The sequence below is a fragment of the Ictidomys tridecemlineatus genome, chromosome 14 (assembly GCF_052094955.1).
Source record: "Ictidomys tridecemlineatus isolate mIctTri1 chromosome 14, mIctTri1.hap1, whole genome shotgun sequence".
NCBI classification, from domain to species: domain Eukaryota; kingdom Metazoa; phylum Chordata; class Mammalia; order Rodentia; family Sciuridae; genus Ictidomys; species Ictidomys tridecemlineatus.
In genome coordinates, this window is record NC_135490.1 from 47096771 (window position 1) to 47119074 (window position 22304).

At 38.3% G+C, this 22304-nt stretch overlaps 1 protein-coding gene across 9 annotated transcripts in view; it reads right to left on the minus strand.

The window, feature by feature from the left end:
• The window catches only part of LOC144370360 (transport and Golgi organization protein 1 homolog), a 175923-nt gene that overhangs the window by 84900 nt on the left and 68719 nt on the right, over window positions 1–22304 (minus strand). For 2 of the 9 annotated variants that reach the window (XM_078031105.1, XM_078031099.1), the window contains exon 1: window positions 8445–8514. The exons of the other annotated variants lie outside the window; for them this stretch is intronic. In XM_078031105.1, the coding sequence (XP_077887231.1) occupies window positions 8445–8451 (7 nt within the window). In that variant the 5' untranslated portion in view covers window positions 8452–8514. Of the gene's footprint in view, window positions 1–8444; window positions 8515–22304 lie in introns of those variants that run through there. 9 annotated transcript variants of the gene reach the window in all.

Here is a 22304-nt window from a genome sequence, read left to right on the forward strand (position 1 = left end):
AGGGAAGAACCAGTCTCACATCATACCATGGGAAGACGCTGAGAGCTAAGGTTCTAGAAGAAAACTAGAGAGTTCCCACTGGTCTTTGACTAGGTTCTGAACACACACGCATTTTCTCCTTATTTTTCCATTAAAATGGTGAAATGTTTCATTTGTAAATGGCAAACACAGTAAAATGTTTGCTTTGGCCTATGGGGGAAGAAAACTTCATTTGACAAAGAAAAGAAAATACTCTGAAAATGCTTTGAGATTTAATTAGCAAGTGACCTCACTCAGCACAGCACAGTCATTTGTCAGAAGCTTCTCTGGCTGTCCTTCCCCACCCCATCGCCACCCCTCCAATGCACACACTCTGTGTTATAGTGTGTTTTATGTTACCGAAAGGGCTCTTATATATAAATGTTTCCTTTCAAATACAAATAACTCTGACATGGTTACAGATGTTTAGCTTCCAATTAGCAGTAACCCTACACTCAAGAATGCCCCTCCTTTTGCTCCTGACCTTTTGCAAATGATGATTTCCCAAAGGAATCTGGCATCCATACAGGAGAAAGAATGGAAAGTGGGAAAAGTGCCAGAACTTTCTGCTTTCAGATACCCTATACTAGGGTACTCTCTAAACCCCATAACCTGGTTAAAAAGCAAAACAGAACTGCTCAAAAGGTAATGTAATTGCCAAAGAAGAAAGAAGCCATTTTTTAAAGTAATATTTAATTAAATGACATTAATTATAAAGCAATGATTAAATGTAATTTCAAATTTCCTTCTAGTACAAATTGTTTAAATGGAAGGTTAGATGATAGTTGGATTTACATATATAAATATATATACACTAAGCAAAAACACATTTCCAGGTTACCATTTTGCAAGCTATTGAGAGGAGGGAGCTGGAGTAGTGAGAAAATTTAGAACCTAGTGACTACCAGGATAAAAAATTGGAACATCTGGGTTTTCACTCTGCTTTGGACACTGAGTTTTTTGAGTTGGCAAGTCCCAGTAACCTCTGAGTCTCAGTCCAGTTGAGAGGCGTGCAGTAATCTACATCCAGCCCTTTGATGTGCTCTCCAGGAAGCACTCCAAGAAGGTACTTTGGAAACACAAAGTTGTTTCGATGCACTGTGCCCATGGCTTGCAAAGTGCTAACACACTGCTGAACTGCTGGCCTCTAGGTAGCCCCAAAGAGAGATTTAAAATCATGGGGTAATTCTACATTGTTTTAAAAAGATATGATAATAAACTGATGACATGAAGACAAACAGATTCTTTTTTTGTCCTCTATTAACAATGATGAGGAAGAGTTTCCAGCCTCTGTTTGTGCTGCACTGCTGGGGGTTGAACTCAGGACCTCACACCTGCCAGGCAAGTACCACTGAGCTATATCCCCTGCCCATCTACAGCCTTTCTGAAAAAAAGAATACCCTCCATCTCCCAGACTCCACTTCTTCTGTAAAGTAAAGCAAACAAATTGAGGTCTTGAAGGTCTTATAAACTTTTATCATTGTCTGAAAATCATTTCCTCAATAGCCCTGTGTGTACTCTAAGACCGTTCTGGGCATCTACAAAGCCTACAAGACATGCAGATACTAATGCCTTTCAACTTCTAGTCTCTCACTCCAATAAATTCATTCCATGTTCACTTTATGTATTTATTTAAGATGTGGTTTTGCTATGTTGCCCAGTTTGGCCTTGACCTTCTGGGCTCAAGTGATCCTCTTGCCTCTAGCCGGGAACACAGGCCTGTGCAACCACACCTGGCCCAATGTTCATTTTAATCACATATTTGTTATCCTGGCATTGTGTGACAAGAAAAATGATGTATTTTTAATTACAATACTTGTATTCTGCAATTGTATAGTTCTTGGCAGTTTATGAGATGCCTGTATACCTGTAATCTCTTTACTATGCAACATTCCTGTAGGACAAGAGGGAATTAACAGGTGAAAAATAAGATAAAAATCAGGAAGGTTAGGTAGACCCCCTGCCAGGATGTGTAAGCAGCAGTGCCCAGGACAGAATTGTGATCCATGGCTCCAAGGGAGAGTTCCTTGGCTACCCCAAGCTGTTGCTCACAACAGGAAGTTAAGAAAGCATAAAAGTATCTACCAGATATAAAAACACACGCTCATGCCAGGGGCAGTGGCACTCATCTATAATCCCAGCAGCTTGGGAGGCTGAGGCAGGAGGATCCAAGTTCAAAGCCAGCCTCAGCAACAGCAAGGGACTAAGCAACTCAGTGAGACCCTGTCTCTAAATAAAATACAAAATAGGGCTGGGGATGTGACTCAGTGGTTGAGTGCCCCTGAGTTCAATCCACCTTCCCAAACACATACACACACATTCATTTACAAGAATATGGAAAATCTCCAAATAAGTTCAGTTTTTTATAAACATTTTCAGGATTATGAAAACACACTGGAGCCTAATATAAACTATGGACTTCCTCAAAAGAGAGACTTATGAACATGTATATGTACACACACACACACACACACACACACACACACACACACACACACACTTTCCCATATAGTTTATCCAGGTCAAGAATCCCCAGATTCTTTGGCACACACTGGATGGCCACACAGTGTGGCAGTCAGGTGTGTGCTCTATTTCATGTGATATAACAATGGAATTAGGACACTGCTCACGGGGAACCACTAGCTCAGGGAATACATGCTGGTCACAAATCTGTGGTACCCACAGAGACACACATGCTATGGAGAAGGATAACAAAGGGAAGTGGGAGAGAGAGTTGGAATGGCTTTCTGGAGGAGAGAGTACCAAGGTATATATCATGCTTCCAACCTTTGTACCTAACACTTCAGATACCAGGCAAGTTTAGAATGCAGTATTCTGAGCACAGGAGAACTATTCTGCCGAGACCATTCTAATTTCCCCTTTCACAGGGCGCAGCAGAGTACTTATAAGGTGTTTCCCCTTGTACATTCACCCTTTGAATTGTTCCTTTCCTAAAGAATTCAAAGGTTAAGTGGCTGCAGAGCACCAAAAGTGTTTCTGCCCACCCAACCTATAGGGAGATCCGCTAAGTACCCACAGGAACCTCAGTCTTTGAAAGTCTTAGTTGGTTTCAGGCTCTAGCCAATATCCTCTTCGACTCTTCCTCACTAACATAATTATTAATGCTCCCCTGGTTCCTCCTTAATCCAAGACCCTACCTCCAGTGCTGAGCTTTGATTTTTAGGCTATACTCTCTATATAGTAGAGGTCCCCAAAGTTCAGATGATGATGGACAGGAGCCTCGACTTAATGAAAGTTAGCACTTTGGGAGCTGAGCTAAGTTCAAATAAGCTGTGTCTGACTACCCTCACGATACCTACTGAGGGAATTCAAGAATGCCTGATCATTAATATTTCTCATATGGTATGGCTGCCTGGTTTTGGGAAATGGTCACCCACTGGCAACCCACAATTGGGATGACCCTTTTGCTGAAGGTAGGGTAAGACTAAGCAGCCTCCTGGTCATACTGCTCATTTTGGTTTTTGTTTGTTTTTTAAAAAAACTTTCTTCCTATATTTATTTTGTCAAGCCAACTACCGTTTAATCTGTAATTCCCTGAACACTTGCAATGAATGTCCTTTCACCCTTGCATCCTTGGGAAACATCTCATCTGAATTCTGCTAAGGAATGACCTCAGAGTCAATTACTGTGCAGGTACTGCACTTGAACAGTTGGCTTTCAGAGCAGGGGAGGACTCATCTACCTTTCCCACAGTATCCCTCGGGCCATCATGTCTACTAGAATGAAATAATCTTGAGAGCAGAAACAGGATCTTCATAGAGCACACAGGACAGGAGTCAAGAACATGTTCTGGAATCCAGCAGACCTAAGTTTAAATCCAAGTCCTACCACTTACTACTGTGTGACCCTGTACAAGCGAGTAAACTTTCTAAATTCTTCATATACCACATAGGGCCTTGTAAAAATTAAATGAGATAAAGCATGTAAAACACAATGCCTATCAGACAGTGATCAAAAAGTGGTAGCTATTATCAAATCTAGTAAGTGGAATAATGTGAAAACTTAAAACCTCCATTAACATATATACACTCTCTCAATTTTTCTCCAGTGTTCTGTCTCAACAACTGTCCAGGAAACAGCCCTGCCTGTACCAAAGAGGCTCTTCATGCTTACTACACCTACCCTTCTCCCTCCTCACCAAATGAGCTGCAACAAGGGGCAGGAAGCTGGGGTTTCTTTGGCACCTACTGACTATTCTCTGGGTTCAGAGTCCAAATCTATTTTCTGTTGATTCTGGTGATATTCCACCAGACTTCTTTTTCATGTGGTTTAAATCTTGTATTGAGGAAAGCATGTGCTTTTAAAAGCATGTGTATATACATATACATGTATAAAAAAGAGAAATACTAAAAAAAATAAGTTTGTATCTAGTGAATGTGAAAAGGCAGTCATTCTCTGTGTTTTGGTACTATTAACCATGTTGCAATTCCGGGCATCCCTAAAACCATTCTCTGCATTCTTGGAGAATACAGCAATGGTCAAGGTTGCCAGATTCTCTACTTGTCCTTCCTAGACCCATTTTCGAGTCATCAAAAGATCTACCACCACCTGAACTAATTGCTCCTTTCCTGTAACTCAAAAAAGTTGCATTTACTGTAATTGTGCACTCTGCACAGCTCATGAATTTCCTTATTTAAATATATTTCTTAGAAAAGCAGTGGGTTCAGGACTTTTCATGTTTGATTTTCTAAAGCCCTTCATTTGGGTATTAAGGGGAAAGTAAGAACAGTAGAGAGTACTGAGCTAAAAACTGTACATCTCCAGAAGTCTGGGTGGAAAGCCTTCTAGATCTAACAAACAAAATAAAGCAAAAATTATTATGCTTTTGGGGCTGGGATTGTGTCTCAGTGGTAGAGCGCTTGCCTAGCACAGGCAGGACCTGCGTTCAATCCCCAGCATCACATAAAAATAAAGGCATTGTGTTGTGTCCATCTACACCTAAAAAAATAAATATTAAAAAACAAAACAAAAAAAAAACTATTATGCTTTTGAGGTAGAATGTTTAGTGTAAATCTCTGGACCTACCAAGTAGCTCAAAAGTAATACTGCTCTTTAAAAATTAAGACTCTTCATCATGTTAAAACCTTTCTAAAGTATACTTTTATGGCAGTGACATTTTATGCTGACAATAATAAGCCATGATAGAATATTTTAAAACTTCAGTGCATGACCAATTGGGACAAGCTAAACAGCAGCCTGGGCCTTAGCAGATGCATGATTTTGAGGCCACCTTGACTCTGGCTCTCAGTTACCAAGGCTTTTGTCCAGGCTGATCTGCCACAGAATATAAATTCTAGGCTATGAAAATGGGAGCTGCCAGGAGCTGGGAAGTGGTTTCCATCACCTTGATATATCTCTCTCTTTTTTAAAAATTAATTAATTTATTTTAATTGGATATATATGACAGAAGAATGCATTTGGATTCATTGTACACAATTGCAACACAACTTCACATTTCTATGGTTATACATAATGTAGCAAGAACTGGGCACAACACTCAGCCACATAATGTGGCAAGGACACAAGGTCACAGAGATAATGGCTGCTAGCATTCATGCCATTCCTTTTAGTGCAAGAAAATAAAGTAAGGGAATTTTTCCACCAAAGAAAGGGAAAGGTTTACAGTGTGGTAGTTATTTTTAAAAGCTTTTGGAAGAATGTGCTTTAATTATTTAGAATTACAGCCAGGGGCTGGGGGTGTAGCTCAGGAGGTAGAGCACTTGCCTAGTATGTGCAAGGCCATGGGTTTAATCCCCAGTATGGGGGCTGGATAAAAAGCCACAAAACAGAATTACAACCAGGTATAGTGAAACATACCTGTAATCCTATCTATTCAGGAGAATTATGCAGGAGGATAGCAAATTCAAGAGCAGCTGAGGGAACATAGAGAAACCTGTCTCAAGCTCAGTGGAAGAGCACTTGCCTAGTATGCCAAGGCTCTGGTTTCAACCCCCAGTACCCACCCCACACACAGAAAATCGGAATTACTAATATTCCTTCTCCTCCTTCTTCTTCCTTTTTCTTTGTGCAGAATTGGGAATTGAACCCAGGGGCACTCTACCACTGAGCTGCATCCCCAACACTTTTTGTTGTGTTGTTATTGTTGTTTTGCAGTAAGGGAGATTGAACCCAGGTGTGTCTTACCTCTGAGCTACTTCCCTGCTCCTTTTTACTTTATATTTTGAGACAAGATCTCACCAAATAGCCCAGGTTGGCCTCGTACTTGTGAACTTCCCACCTCAACCTCCAGAGATCCTGAGATTATAGGCATGTGCCTAGCATGATGCCCACTGTGTCAAATATTTCTTAAATAAATGAAAGGATGCATGATTTCTGTATATTAATCCCTTATTACTTATTCTTATCAAAACAGAGATGAAGTATGAAAATTATGTTTCATTTAAATTTTTCATCATTTTTTGCCTAGACAACAACAAATGCAATTTTGAAAATAAATCCATTGGTTATCATGGGGTGATACTTTTAAGTATTTTATCCCACTTTTATACTCAGATAAACCCTATACAACAAGTACACAACATTATATAAATATATGTTGGTTTTTCACTTTAGTGGGAACATGTACAAAATGATGAGTCCAAATAAAACATAACCACAACCAAATAAAAGGCCTTATACTGATTTCTTTCTGTCATGACTGTGGATGTGGAATCCTTTACAAGCAATTTAGCCCACTAATTCCAATGGTTAGAATTCGTATTTGCAGACCCCATTCACAATGAATTGACAGCCTAAATATGTTTTCTACCAATCCAATTAGTCTTTAACAAAACAAAGCCTTACAGCTTTATAAAGTACTACCTTTTAAAAGGCAAATCAGTCACAGGACTTTGAGCCAAAGGCATCCACCAAATTGTAATCTTTCTTCAAAATATAGAACCCATATCATACTGGGCTAGGTTCCACAAAGGATTTGGCAATGTCCCCTGCTGTCCTCTATCATCATTGATCACTTCAGGTCAAATTACCCTTCAGTCACTTGAAGTATCATATTTATTTAGAGAGAAGTTCAAAATGCCTGAATAAAAATCTTTAATATTTTTAATGAAAAGCAAAGATAAACATAGGTCAGAATCTTCATGGGCTTAGGAAAAAATAATAAGTCATCAGCTTTAAGGGACTATTTTGGTCATGTGAAACCTTCTCATGAAGCAGAAACACATGGTTCACTTTGTGTCTCTTTTAAGTGAGATTACTTTTGCAACATCCTAAAATTAAAATATTAGTCCTCTCATATTCCCTTCTGTAAAAGGTTATTTTAGGAGAAGTGATCTCTACAGTTTCCTTCAATAACAAGATCCTATAAATCAATGGGCATTTAAACAGTCCAGGCAGATGGCTATCTTTTTTTTTTTTTATTCTCACATATCTTCATGGTCTCTCTTGACTTGTTCCATTGCTTAATCTCATAATAATGTTGATGCTGATAATAAAAATTTTATGCCTAACACTAACCATACTCAATCTCCTTATAGTTGGAGCCAACATCCTCCAGTTTGGGCAATCTGTGGAGTTGGAGAACAAATGACCAGTGTTTTCTACATACAGGAAAACCTTTCATTAGCTCCACTGGAATCCTGTCATTAAAGCACCCCTGACTCTTCCCATCCAAGGGCCACAACAACCCAAGTCCTTTAATCACAGAAAACCTCCTCTCTAGAATCTAGTTAATTATTTTACCTCTACAGAGAGTTGAATTAATCTGTCCAATACCATCAGCAAAAACAATGATTGGTGCTACTGCTGGATGAGAGAAATTTGAGCATTTCTTTTAATATGATTGCTCTGTAGAGATTGCAATTGTTTTTGCTGAAGTTAATTAATGCCCCGAATGACCTTCCTCATATTTCGTAGCAACACTTCAAGCTAAAATCAGAAAGAATGACTTTTTAAAAATCATAAAGTACAGGAAAAGTCTTGAAAAATCCCAAGAAATTGCACTTTTTTTTGCCTGGAAAAAATAGCACAAAAGAGCAAGGGATACTAAGATGTTAGCAAGAGACCCATCCCAGGGAAGATATCTTCTCTCAAATGAAAACTTCAGTTAGGTAAACTGAGTCATACTTCTGCATGCCTACAGTATCCCAAATAGACTACAGCCAGCCCTTTTTAAAATAAGTCCAGGGAAAGTTTTACATCCTCCTTTGGTTGACCCATGCCCACGTTTAGACTGCCACAGTCAAAAAGTACTTCCTTCTGTGTAAGTAGACTCCTTCTTGCTATAATTTAATTTTGTTTTTCTGGTTCTACATGCCAGAGAAATAAATGAATCTATGCCTAAAAGACTTGGTCCCAGAATACACTCAAAATAACAAAACAAACAACCTAGTTAAAAAAAAATGGGTCAGGGGCTGGGGATGTGGCTCAAGCGGTAGCATGCTCACCTGGCATGCATGCGGCCCGGGTTCAATCCTCAGCACCACATACCAACAAAGATGTTGTGTCCACCGAGAACTGAAAAATAAATAGTAAAAATTCTCTCTCTCTCTCTCCTCTCTCACTCTCTCTTTAAAAAAAAAAATGGGTCAAAGCTCTAAACAGACACTTCAACAAAGAAGATATATGGATGGAACATAAACACATGTAAAAGATGCTCAAGATCCCCAGTTGTTTGGGAAGTTCAAATTAATACCCCAAGTAGACATAACTACATACTCACTAGAAAGGCTAAAATGAAAAACATCGAGCACACGAAGTGTTGGCTAGGACATGGAACAACTGGAACTCTCATACTCTGTTGGTGGGAATGTAAAATAATACAGTCACCTTGGAAAACAAATTGTTCAATTTCTTAAAAAGTTAAACATACACCAACCATATAGTTCACCCATTCCACTTCTGTATGTTTACTCTAGAGAAATGAAAGCACGTCTAGAATATGACTTGTACATGAAATCTTCATAGCAACTCATTTATAATGGTCCCAAATTGGATACAAGATAAATGTCTAAAATGGTTGAGTACATAAATAAACAGTTGAGTACATAAATAAATATATGGTAGATCAATATGATGGAATTCTATTTGATGATAAAAAGAAAAAAAATTCATGGGTACTTGTAACAAATGGCTGAATCTCAAAATAATTAGGCTGAGTGAAAAAGTCAGACAAAATAGAATGCGTACTGTATGATTTAATTTACATGAAATACAAAGAAGTGCAAATTAACTTAGAGTGACAGAACCTGGAACAGCCAATGCCAGCAATGGAGTGGCTGTGTAAGGACTACAAAGGGTGAAGGATATGTTCACTATCTTGACGATGGTGATGGTTTTAGGTTGTATATAAACTTATCAAACTATACATTTTAAACATGTGCAGTGTATGTCAGACCTCACTGAAACTGTTCTTAAAGAAAATCCTATCATATCCACTAGAAAAGTTGAGGTATAATCCTGTCTTCTTTTCTCTTCTCTTCCTCTAGCCCTATCTCTGGAACATCCTGTCTTCTCTCCCTCAGATTAAACAAGTCCAGTTATTTCTTTTAAACTTTTCCAACCAGAATTAACTTTTCCTTGTGCTCTCTTAAAAAATCAAATCAATAAATACTTAAGTCCTAATAATCACATAAGAACTAAAAACCAAAAATGTTTTTAGGACAATGTTCTGAAGCTTCCACATGCTCTCTTCTAGACAATCTCAGAGAGATTAAGTAACTTGCCCAAGCTCATAAAGGAAGTGAGTGAACAAGCTGGATTCAAAGTCAGGTGCCTCTAACTCAAAAGCCTACACTAGGAGCTGGGGTTGTGGCTTAGCGGTAGAGCGCCCGCCTAGTATATGTGAGGCCCTGGTTTCCATCCTTAGCACCACACAAAAATAAATAAATAAAATAAAGGTATTATGTACAACTAAAGAAAGAAAGAAAGAAAGAAAGCCTACACTAATATTGAAACTGATGCACTCCAATTCTAAGGCATTTTTACCATCAAAGAATTGAGCAATAATATATATTAAAAAAAATTCAGCTGTATTACTTTTAAGTGTATATACAACTCAAATTATTCAACCAAGAGATGCCAAATCTGATGGACCGTCTTCAATAAACTCATCTGCATTTGGTGGTACAATTTTCCATGTGAGCTATTAAGGTAAAACAGATTTTCTCTTCTTCTTGAGTAGATTAAACCAGTTTTATATATTAAACACCCCCCAAAGTTGCCTTTTCCATAGCAAAAAGGTAACTTTGATTCAAACCAGTTTGAATCATCCCAAATTCTGAAAAAACCAAGCCAAATCAGTGACTGTCCTCACTGGATATAGTCCAAATGAATGCACAATGGAAACAGCTGTGCAAAGTCCAAAGATGAAACAAAAATGAGCACACACACGTACCCTGCCACTAATTTAAAATGTACTAGTGTTACAAGTATACAGTTTCAGTGGTGGTGTTATCTTTGTTCAGAAGCATGGTACATTATTGTAAAGCTGAAGCTATCTAGCATTTAATTAGGTTACTAATTATGGGGAGACTCATATTACCTTCAAGTCTTTTCCTGGATTGTGACCATGCCTTAATGTATTAATTTCATGATGACTATATTTTAAGATGGGGCACATTTAAATGCAGAGTACTGGTCACATTCTCCAAAATGTCCACATGATAAGATTTTAGCTATGTATAGTTTGAGACATTTATTAGAAAAAATCACTGTTAATTCTCACTCCTAATTTTAATAGTCAAGAGATATTTTACATTGCATTTTAAGTATAAGTTAGCATTTCACAGTCTTCACCCAAAGTATACATACAAATGTCAACAGAAACAAAAAAACATTAAGTGACATTCTGTATTTCCATTTGTGTCCAATCAACTAATAAATTCAGCCTTAATGCACTATCATCTTACTCCCTAGCTCTCCTTTATGCCTATCAGAAATAAAATAAAGTCAGTGTAAAATGTATGAGTCATTATTCTTCAGTCATGCCAAAGCCATAACCTTTAACCTAAGATTACAAATAAAGTGCTATGTGTGAAATTCAATACTGTTTAACTTTGGGGTGTTAAGGTCTAATAAATATAACATTTCGGAAGAAAATTAAAACATTCTGGATCAATTCCATTCATTTTCATGATTTCCTCAGTAGATTTCTACGGCTTTGACTAAGCTTGCTAGTGTGCAGATCTGGGATAAACTGATGAAGTTTGGCATCATTTAGTTTATAATCTGTATCACCAGTTAGTACAAGGCACAGAAATGTTCATTCCCCTATCCACTTCAAAGTACTTCATTTATTATCTAAACAGTTATTCTGACAAAACCATTAGTCAAGAAGAAAGTAAAGATATATTATTTTTTAAACGATGCAACTTTCACACCAGACTCCTTTAACCACCCGTGCTATTTCTGGCAAAGTTTTTATTTCCTAAAGAATACATCCCCTGTCGCCATTCCAATTTTTTCTTGCCTATGAAAAGGCCAGGGCTTGTTTTTAATTAGTTTTCACTCAAAGTGAGCTTTTATATATTTCAAGATTTACCTTAACTTTTCCCTAAGTCCCTCATTTTTCTAGCCTCTTCTAAGGAAATACTAAATTTAAATATGAGCAAGCGCCTGCAAAAATCAAACTGACTTTATCAGCTAACTTCAAGTGATGACAGTGATGAACCAGGAGACATGCACACAAGGTAAAAACAAGACACTTTACATTGGAGCTCTGAGCGAGGGCTTTTGGAGTTAATAAGTACTAACTTTCATGATTTAGAATGAGGTATATTCTCTTATTCGCTTTTTCTTTCTTTTATTCTTCAAATTCGTACTGCAGGTATATTACCAGATAACATGCTTGTAGGATTTTGTCTTATGAAAAACACAATGTTCTGGTCTTCAGAAGCCCACATCACCAGTGAGCTGAGAGGGTGGGTTGAATTATGTCCATAGTCTTGTTAGCAAAGATGGGTTTGGCTGCAGACCAAACCGAATAAAACAACATGAGGTCAGATATGAACTTGTTTAGTAAAGAAACATAACTTTGTCAACCATTTTAGCCATTTTTAGGAATACAGTTCAGTGGCATCAAGTATATTTACTAAAACTACCAAGTAGTATTACTTTAGATTCAACTGGACTCCAGCCTCAATGTCTGGATATACAGTCAATCACTGCTTGATGCTCATGGCTTCACAGAGATAAATGCCATTCTATTTCCAGGTAACCTCCTCAATATTCAGAGCCAGAGCTCAATCAGCACAGTATAGTTGTCTACTGAGGTGAGGAATAGGCTGCCCAAACCAAGCATTTGTCTATTTCCTTCCAGATGAAGATAGAAACTTTGATCTTCTCTTCCTTGCCATTAAGCAAAGAAGAAACCCACTATTTCCTGACCTTTGGGAGTTTTGCAAACTTCAGACTGCAGTTCAGAACACAGACAAGAAACTGTCCAAGAAAAACATGCCCCAAATGAACAGGATATAAACAAAGCTGTAATGAGGTAATTAATGGTAGGGACTTGACTCCCCTCACTTTGCTTCTCTGATAACAATCTGGCATTTTATAAGCATCCTCTTTATCTGGAAGGATTCACTATGTTCTGCTGCCTGGAACTATTCTGGGAGGGGACAAAGACATGCTTTCATCTTGGAAAGGAAATGGAACTACATCTAGAAGGGGTAAGGAAGAGTCAAAGCCGTAAAAAGACCTCCAAGTCTTTGTTTGACAGAAGGGAGAAGTAAATGGAAAATAGGATGCCCTGTTTCCCTGAAAGCATAGAAGCAAGTTCTAATGGGAAAGAAGTCACAGAGTCCTCAGCCAGGCCACAAGAGTGATGACTGTGCTTCCCGCCTTTGTTCCAATCCTGCACCTTCTCCCCATAGTCATCTAATTATCTTTCTTTCAAAACCAAAGAAACTTAAACTAATTTATATCATGGCATAAGTGACTATAATAACATAAAAGTCATTTACCTCCCACTGTGATGTCCATTTTCTTAGAAGGGATGAAATCCAAATACTAAAAGAATAAAAGTCTACCTGGGTCTTTAAGACCTGGCTTAAGATGAAGGCTGCATTTGAGATATCTGGGTGGGGAGAGGGCACTGCCTAAGATTTCTCAAGTCATTTCACACAGGTTGTTACTACATTGGGCAGGGTGTGTGATAAAGCTGGCCCTGGTCAATGACTAGAGTGGGTTTGATCTGGCCCCTCTAGTGGTTTCACTTCTAAGAGAAAAGGGAACTGCTATGGGAGAATTAATTTATAGTAAAGAATGATGCCTTGTTTCCCCTCCAAAACATGGCCTCTCCACTTAAATCTCACAACAAGCAGCCAAGTTCTTCCCAGTTATGGAAGAACTTGGGAAAAATAGGGCTTTGAATTCCCTATCCTATTTAGGCCTCAGGAATATTTATTCAAGGTTGAGCCAGGGTATCTGGCCAATTCCAAACCCACAGCCTGGGGTTTCTAAATCAGAGTGTGGATTGCCCAGTGACACTAGTTCCCTTCTGTCAGGCTGAGTAGCAATCCTGTGGAGTCACCTATGTTCATACTCAGGGCCCTGGTGACAATTCACAGTGCTTCAGGTAAGGAGTAGGGCATAAAGAAGTGGCTCTGCTGGCTGGCTTTCAATAGGGAGTTCTATCAGGAGATGGTATTCTAAGGCTGCCACTTTAGAGATGTGTTCAACCAGGTAGCAGAATGCTGATCCTTCTCTAGTCTTTCTCCTATGTCCAGTTTCAATCTCTTATGAATTAAATTCTTAAATATCTTAAATCATGTAGTTTTTAAAAAAAGGTTAAAGAAAATAATTGTATTATATTAATTATATAATACTGAAGCTTAACAAGAAAACCTGTTTCTCTTCACTAGATTTATACAAGTTATAGTAAGTATAAATAAATTCTACTTTTTGTTTAATCTACACCGAAATGGAGCTGCACCTTCAACTCTCATTTCACAGGAAAGAAGGAGTCTTTGTGGGAAAATAAATAAATAAGTAGCCCGGCAAGAACCAAACCAATACTACTCACCCATCACCCACACAGACAGCTCAAGGGACTCCCTAGATTCATGTTTGAAAATAGTTTCCAGCCACTGCTTTGAAAATTATTTCTTTTCTGTGTGACACATCCTTCAGTAACAATTCAGTTTTTCCTTGGCTACCTAGATATATTTCCATAGTTTGTGCCAAAACAGATGACTTCTTCCTGTACAGTTCTAATAATCAAAAAAGAGCAGATTTATTTATAGAGCAGCACCTTTCATACAAATATATACTTTATTAATGCTCTCACTTTATATACTGAGCAGGAAAATCTCACTACTAGGGTCATGCCTAATTTTCATTCTAAGGCTGAACTAAAGTTTCCCTATGGGGGCTGGGGTAGTGGCTCAGTAGTAGAGTGCTTGCCTAGTGTGAGGCCCTGGGTTTAATCCTCAGCACCACATAAAAACAAAAGCATTGTTTCGATCTACAACTATACACACACACACACACACACACACACACACACACGATATTTATATAGAAATATAAAGTTTTCCTATGTGTCTAAGAGTTTTCATCTACAGCTGAGAGAAATCTTTGATTTCTTGTAGCTGGTAGTCGGGGCAAAATGGCCTAGCCAAGTGTTCTCCCTGCTGCCAAAAGCCTCAGAGGAGCCTACCTCGCCCTCAGTGTGCCCTCACCTCAAGTTGGTGAAGGAGGGAAGTGGGACTAAGCACAAGGAAAACTCAAAATTAAGGAACCAAAGGAGGTTTTAACCACTTCATAGACCTTACGGTCAGCCAAATGCTCCTGCCATGTATCTGTCAGAGAAGTTCCTCAAAGTTACTACCTGCAATTTGGAGTAACATTAGTAATTTAAACACATCACTGATTCAGATTTGAGTTTTTCCAAATCAGTTCAGAATTACCATATAAGAAAACATAGGTAATTTTATAAATTTTCATTGAAAGCCTTGTGATTCTATTTTCTAAGAGAATAAAAACAGGGATGATCAGAAAGGTTACTGTATGTGAGAGTACTTTGTAAATTCAAATTCTACATAAATTTTTGTTACTATTGCTTTTTTCTTTCCTTTTAGCAACTCTGGAGATTCTCAAAAATTATGTAAGATTTCAACAGTGGAAACTTAACATGACACACTGAAGACAGATAGGAAACATTTTTTAATGGTTTAAAAGGTATGCATAAATAGCAACCCACAAATAATCTCATTAAGATTTTATGCTTCTTAGCCTCAAGCCACATTTTCTATTTACTAAGACACTTATAACTGCAATGACCCATGATTTCCTATACTAAGGAAATTTTCTTTTGTAAGAAATTCTCAGAACTTCAGTTAAGCCAGTTTTATTTAGCAACCTGTCACAACCACTTGGACCTAACTGCAACTTTTTCTTCTTTTTCTGTGGATTTCAGATAGAAAAAGAGACCACTGCCAATGCAATGCCCAAGGGGGCAAGTGTTTCAAGAAAGAAAAGTCTAAATATTTGTTATTTAAAACCACAGGTTAACTCTGGCACGTGGAGAACTAGCTTGTCTTACATCACAGAGCATCATGGATAGCTAGTGGAAGGACTTGCTATGGGGTGAGGAGTTAGGATAGCCAAGACAATGGCAGATGGGTTCTAGAGTCAGATCACCTGGATTCAAATCCATGCCTTATCACTTACCAGCAGACTGAGGTAGGGCATATTTCTAATTTTCTTCTGCCCAGACTTTGCCCTCCCTCAGTAATAATAACAATGATAATAAGCTCACAGTGACTTTTGTGATGATTAAATGAGTTAGTATGTGTAAGGTTCTAAAACAGTGCCTGGCCCATGGTAAACATTTGCTAATTGTTATCATTAATCACTAATTAGGATGAAAAAAATCAGAGTACAAAAGATAGGGACAAGAAGTGTCACAGCACATCATGACAGAACCCTGGGTCTGACTCAACACTGCATTTTTCTAGTGCCTGACACTTTGATGTTCCCAATAAATACCTGTTGAGTGAGTGACTCATAGTCCCTGATTCCTTCCACAGTCATTTTTTCACTGTGGACACATTAGATTTATTCCTTCTGGACTCTGGAGTGTCATCTTTTTTTTTTTTTATCTCCAAAGAAAGTTACCAATGCCTGCCACTTGCTACCTCAAACTGATGATAATCAATATAAGAAAAAAAATCATTTCACACTCCCTAAAGGGCTTTGGGAAGAAAGTGATATATATATTTTTAAAGACAAATGTTCCTTTGTTATTGAGTAGGCAGGAGGGGTGGGCGTGTAGCTCAGTGGTGGAGTGGCCCTGAGAGGTACAGTGCCTAGCAGGCATCAGGTCTGGGTTCCATTCCCAGCACTAGAGGGACAAAAAAATGAAGAAGAGAAAGAAGAAGGAGGAGGAAGAGAAGGAAGAGAAGAAAAGAAAAGAAAACCGAGCAAGCATGAGCAGTCAGTTACGGTGGAGAAGCCTCTGTGAGTCCAGATTCCATCATTTTCTTTGGAGAAGGGAACTTCTGCCAGGTGGATGGAGTGTGATGTCAGGCATTACATGTGACGAGGAGAGGACTGGATGTTCAGCCCTCAGTGTGCCAAGGTAACTGAAACTGCTAACTTATGGGTGCCTGTGGCACAGGCAGAAGAAGCTGTCCAATAGGTGGTATATCACTATAACCCCAGTGATTTGGGAGACTGAGGTAATAGGATTTCAAGTTTGAGGCCAGCCTCAGCAACTTTGTAAGATCCTAAGCAACTCAGTGAGATCCTGTCTCCAAAAAATAAATAAATAAAATAAAAGGGCTGGGGATGTGGTTCAGTGGTAGAGTACCCCTGGTTTAATTCCCAGTTGGTGGGGGGCAGGGGGGTGGGCAAGCTTCATTTGATTCTATGAGTTCCAGATCTAGAATTGACTTATCAGTGTAGGTGTGTGGCAACTCCAGAGTGCATAAGATCGAAAAAGAAGTGGGCTGAGGGCAAGACAAAGAGGTGCATCAATATCTGAAAGGCAACAGGAGGAAGCAGAAAGAAGTGGCCAGAGAAGGTCACTGAGGAAAGAGTATCATATGAAAGGAAGTTTGCAATAGTGTCAACTCCAGATACAAACCAAAAAAGATGACTGCAAAGCATCCAATGGCTTTTTTAACTAGGAGGTCACTACAATTTCACCTTTCTAGATACAGTTTCAGCGCAGTGGTAGAAGGAGTTGGCTGCAGTAGTCTGAGGAATGATTAGGAGGGGAGGAAGTAGGAGCCTATGAACACAGAACTTTTTCTAACATCTGACCACAGAAGATGGACTGCAGACCTCTCTTCTCTTTCAAACAAGAGATGAGACCCAGGATGTTAGACAAGGGCACAGAACAGGCCCTCAGTAAATATATTTAATGGTGATGAAGAATGGTCACAAATTCAAGTGAGATGAGAACACATGGTAAAACAAATGCTTATTAATGCTGACCTATGACCATTTACTCTTTTCTCTCTTTCATGAGAGGGGTCCATCCAATTTCATATATATTTTACATATTTTCAATTCATGTAGTCATGCAATAGTGCAAACATTCTCCAATGCCAATAAATAAACTTCTTGATCATAAACATAAAAAAGAGAACATATACTATAAAAAAGAGGATGTCTGTAACTGGCTTGGAGGGAGACAAGCAGCGGAATGTCTCAATGTTCCAGGTGAGTGAGAAAAATAAGCTAAGGAGGAACAAGCAAAAGCATGCAGGTCACAATGCATCTAGTCCAGCCAATGTGACTAATGAAGCTTGTTTTAACTAGATTATAAATGAAGGAGTCCCTGCTTAGCTAAGGTTTTGCTTTCTGCAATTTCAGTTACCCATGGCCCAAAAATACCACATGGAAAATTCCAGGAATAAACAATTGATACGTTTTAGTTTGTGTACCATTTTGAATAGCATGAATAAATCTCATGCAACCCTGCTCTGTTCCACCAGAGACATGAGTCAGCCCTTTGTGTAGCATATCCACAATATAGATGCTACCCACCTGTGAACAGCCAGCCACCTCACTTATCAGACTGACCATGGTAGTAATGAGTGCTTGTGTTCAAGTCATAACAACAGTGATGCTTGAAATTCAGATATGCCCAAGATAAGATGATTCCTAAAAAGTAGAAGTTCTCAACTTAATAAGGAAAGAGAATAATCAGGTTGGTGGTAAGATTTATAAGAACAAATGAAGTAGTCCCTGTGAAACTGTAAAGAGAGAAAAAAGAAATTCATGCTAGTTTTTCTGCCACAATTCAAGTTACAGCTATAGTGTGTGGTATTATAGTAACAAACATAGTACACGTAGGATCTGGTACTTTATAGTTTCAGGCACCAGTGGGGGTTTTGAACTTGTCCCCTGAGAATGAGGTTGGGCAGGAGGGTTACTATAGTCTAGCAAGGGTCAAGACTCAGAAGCAGAGTAGAAAAAAACTATGCCAGTCAGGGAAAGATAACCAAAACATATTATAATGTTATTTTTCCATGTCTTCATTTGAAGCCTACTATAATTAATCTTTGTCTGCCTATTTATTCCCTAATTCATATCTGTTTGAAAAGAAAAATATACATATATACTTCTGGACTTAAAATGATCCCTACTACATAGGATAAAAAACTGCATATTGTCAGCATTTGGAACTTGGTACTGTGAAATTCTTAAGTTAGAATTTAAAATGCCTGCTGAGCACCTTGTCTACTATTTTTGAGAAAATATTTATGGCCAAGAAAATGACAGTTCCTTTTGGAAAAATATTGCTAAAGCATTTAAAAATTTTAATATTACTAAATTTAAACTTTCCCCCATTACTATTCAGTATTCCCACAAGAGTAAAATGCCATCTTTGGGGCAAATACTGTTCTTATTCCATATCAATGATTTCTCCTGTTAAACAATAAGCCATTTATTTTTGTGAATTTCTTGGGTCACCCATGGTTCAAGTAGAAGCAAAGCTCTTTATGATGACTTCCAAGTTATGAATCATAAAGCTCTATCACAATCTCCCCCTTGTTGGGCCCCACTGTCTGCAGAGTGCATGGCCTGACTTTGTTCTCACATGAAATCACCATGAGTGACTTCTAAAAGTCCTCGAGATGGCAAGCTGAATTTCCTTTTTTCCCCTGCTCTGCTACTTGAGGAAGCTTTCTGGACTTTCTGGAACCCACTAAGCCTTATCCTTAGGATAGATATCCTATAAGGAAGTGGTTAATATACATGGTCAGGCCTACAGGCTGTTGTTCTATCTCACCAGCTAGACTGGATATTCTTTTTGAGGATGAAGACCTTTTTCTTTACTTAGCATTTTGCCCAAGACCTAACACCACTAAGTACACAAGGAATGTTTAGCCAACAATCAACTGATTGGATTCTAAGTTTTAGAGTGAATGGCAGCAATAGGCCACAGATTATCATCATTGTCAGAAATTTCACCTAAGAATGAGATTGTTTGCAGATCAAATAACTTGTTCTAACATGACCTGAATTGGCCTGTTAAAGTAACAGATAACATTTAAGAAAAGCTCTTCCCTACAAGTTTTGTTTTTCTAGCTTGCTTTGTCAATGCATTCCATAAGAGGTGAACTCCTCATTCCTCTTGCTCAAAGACATACTTAGAAAAAGGTCTTAAAGAGATCTGTCATCAGAGATGAAATTGGCTGGGCCCTCTTTAGGAACCGAGAGGGGAAAAAAAATTGGTGTCAGACAACAGAATATATTTTTATGCAAACAGCCATAGAATACAAAAAAACATGATTTCATTTCACATGCTGAACCTCAGCTACTGCTACATAGAACTCGGAAGGCCACAAGCACAGCTCTCCAAATAAAAACTAGGCAGAGCCACAGTAAGGAGGCAGAGTAGGCAGTTGCCCAGTGTGATTCCACCAGCACTGGGAAAGAACCTTCCAAACGCTGCTTCTATGTCTTCTTTATTTAAGTCCTAAAATGCCATCACCAAAGTCTCATGGCTTTATTTCAAATATATGTCCCTGTGATACAATCAGCCTCAAAGAAACTAACACTGGGGTCATTGACATGTCTGTGGAAAAAAAAAAAAAGAGTGGGCATAATTTAGTCTATAGGCAAAGAGGAAAAGTGAGCAACTGAAAACCCCTTGAGCAGAAATGAACATCTCACCTTGACATCTGGCCCAAAGCCTGGCCTGGTGTCACACAGTCACACTACTTAAACCCAGAGGTCAGGGTTTCCAGACTGATGAGGTAGCAGGTTCCTTCTTTCACCAACAACTCTTAGCAAATGAGGATGGTGTAGGGAGACTCATTTCCTGTACCCTGTTTCCCTAAGCCTCCTGGAAATCAGTGGTAACCACAGGAAGGGTGGAGTCTGGGAATTCTATGCTGGGGGAAGAGGATATTCTACATTAACAGTACTGGGAAAGCCCTATTCTTGAGTGTTTCTACTTTTGTAATGGGCAAGGCTTGAGGACTCTGCTACTCTCTCTGCAGGGATCTCCGTTCAAAAAGTTCCTCTGGTAAGTTTGGACCACAAAGAGTTATCTATTTCAATCAATTCAGAAAAGCATCTCTAACTTCTCAAAGACTCAGATATTTCTTATGCTTCTCAGAAAACAAATGTGGCTTAAGCCAACATCTGGAATAGAGAAAAATATAGCAACCACACACACAAAAAAAAGATAATTAAATTAATAAGGAATGCTTTTCAGACATAACATCACATAGGCCAAAAAATGTTTTAAGAACAAAGTTATAGAAGTTATTTAGAAGCTAAATTTAGGTGAATTAATTCCTGGAGGGCACCATTTAGGAGCAGATCACCATAACCTTGCAGGCCACGTTAAAAACTGCACCCCTTTCTTTGGGAAACTGAAGATCCATTTAAAAATCTGCAAATATGCATCAAATATGCTTCCATTAAAGGAAGATTCTATCATGTAATTCACTGCCCATTTAGAATCTACTAAATTCCGAGTGGTTCCACTGTTTTGAAATAAGACATCCCAAATAGATGCCTTGGATAGTCATCTAACCCAAATACAGACACACTGCAGAAACCCTTCACAAAATATTCTCAACGTATGATCAGTTTTCCTCAAACACTATGGACAGCTCAGCATTAGGAAAATTTTTATGTCCTTGATGGAGAAGGCTGACTTTCACAGAACTCTTTTTTATATTAAAAGCTGAAATCTCCAACTATTTTATCGAGAAGGAAAAAAAAAAAGAAAGAAAGAAATTGTGTGCCTTCTGCCCTCAAGTATGTAAAGACAATCAAGTATGTAAAGACAATCACCACGTTGCCTCTAAGTCTTCTCCATTCTAATGATTTCCAGATGTTTAGCTTCCTCCTTATGTTGGTCACCTCCCCTGGATAAATATTAGTTTATCAATGACCCTTCTAAAATGGGGATCCCAGAGCAGAATAATAAACAGAATAATGTGGGGTTTAGTTTAAGCAACAGAGTTCAGGGGGATTATTGCCTCTGCTATCAAAAAGTGGCAATTGTCACACTACAATTGTCACAGGTCACAAGGAAATCCCATTCCACAAGACTTTTTTGTTGTTTACTTTTCATAAAAACTTCCATGAAGCCAGATATCCCTCATTTTGCATGTGTATGATTTTTAATTGAAAAAATCAGAATATGATACATATCTCTATTAAATGTTATCTTGATAGTCTCAGCCCATCAATCTAAAGCTATTTTGAATATTACTTTTCAATTATGGACTATATCAGACATATAAACAATCAAACAAAAACAACACATCACAAATTAAATGGAAACTAGAGTATATGGCTTTCAACTGAACCCTTCCCCTCCAGCCACACAGAAGTAATAGCCACACAGAGGTAACGGCCACAAGGCTGAAATTGTGTTTGTCATGCCTATGCTTGAAAACTATTTTGATTTTCTATTCCCTTGCCTGTAATGTTTACTTCACACACAAATTTGATAAACATGCAATCTAGTCTGTTTTCATTTAAGTAAATCAAATATTAAATAAAGCTGCACTGTCTATATCCACCATCCTAGTAATCCCATTAACAATGAGGTGACTCAGGCATGACTTACTCTTAGGGAATCCTTACTAGTTCTCTGCAAGTGATACATTTAATGATCCAGTCTGATATCAACACAACTGGTTTGGTCATTAATAAAATATTTTCCTTTCTAGTGAAAAATCCTTCTGTAGGCCCCAGGCATAACATTCCCATCCTACACTTTCCTCAAATTACTGACATGATTCTGGGCTCACTTGCACATCATTTATCTGGGTACAGGTATGTGGTCTCACTCATAGGCCACGATGTCTCTTTTCTAGCAG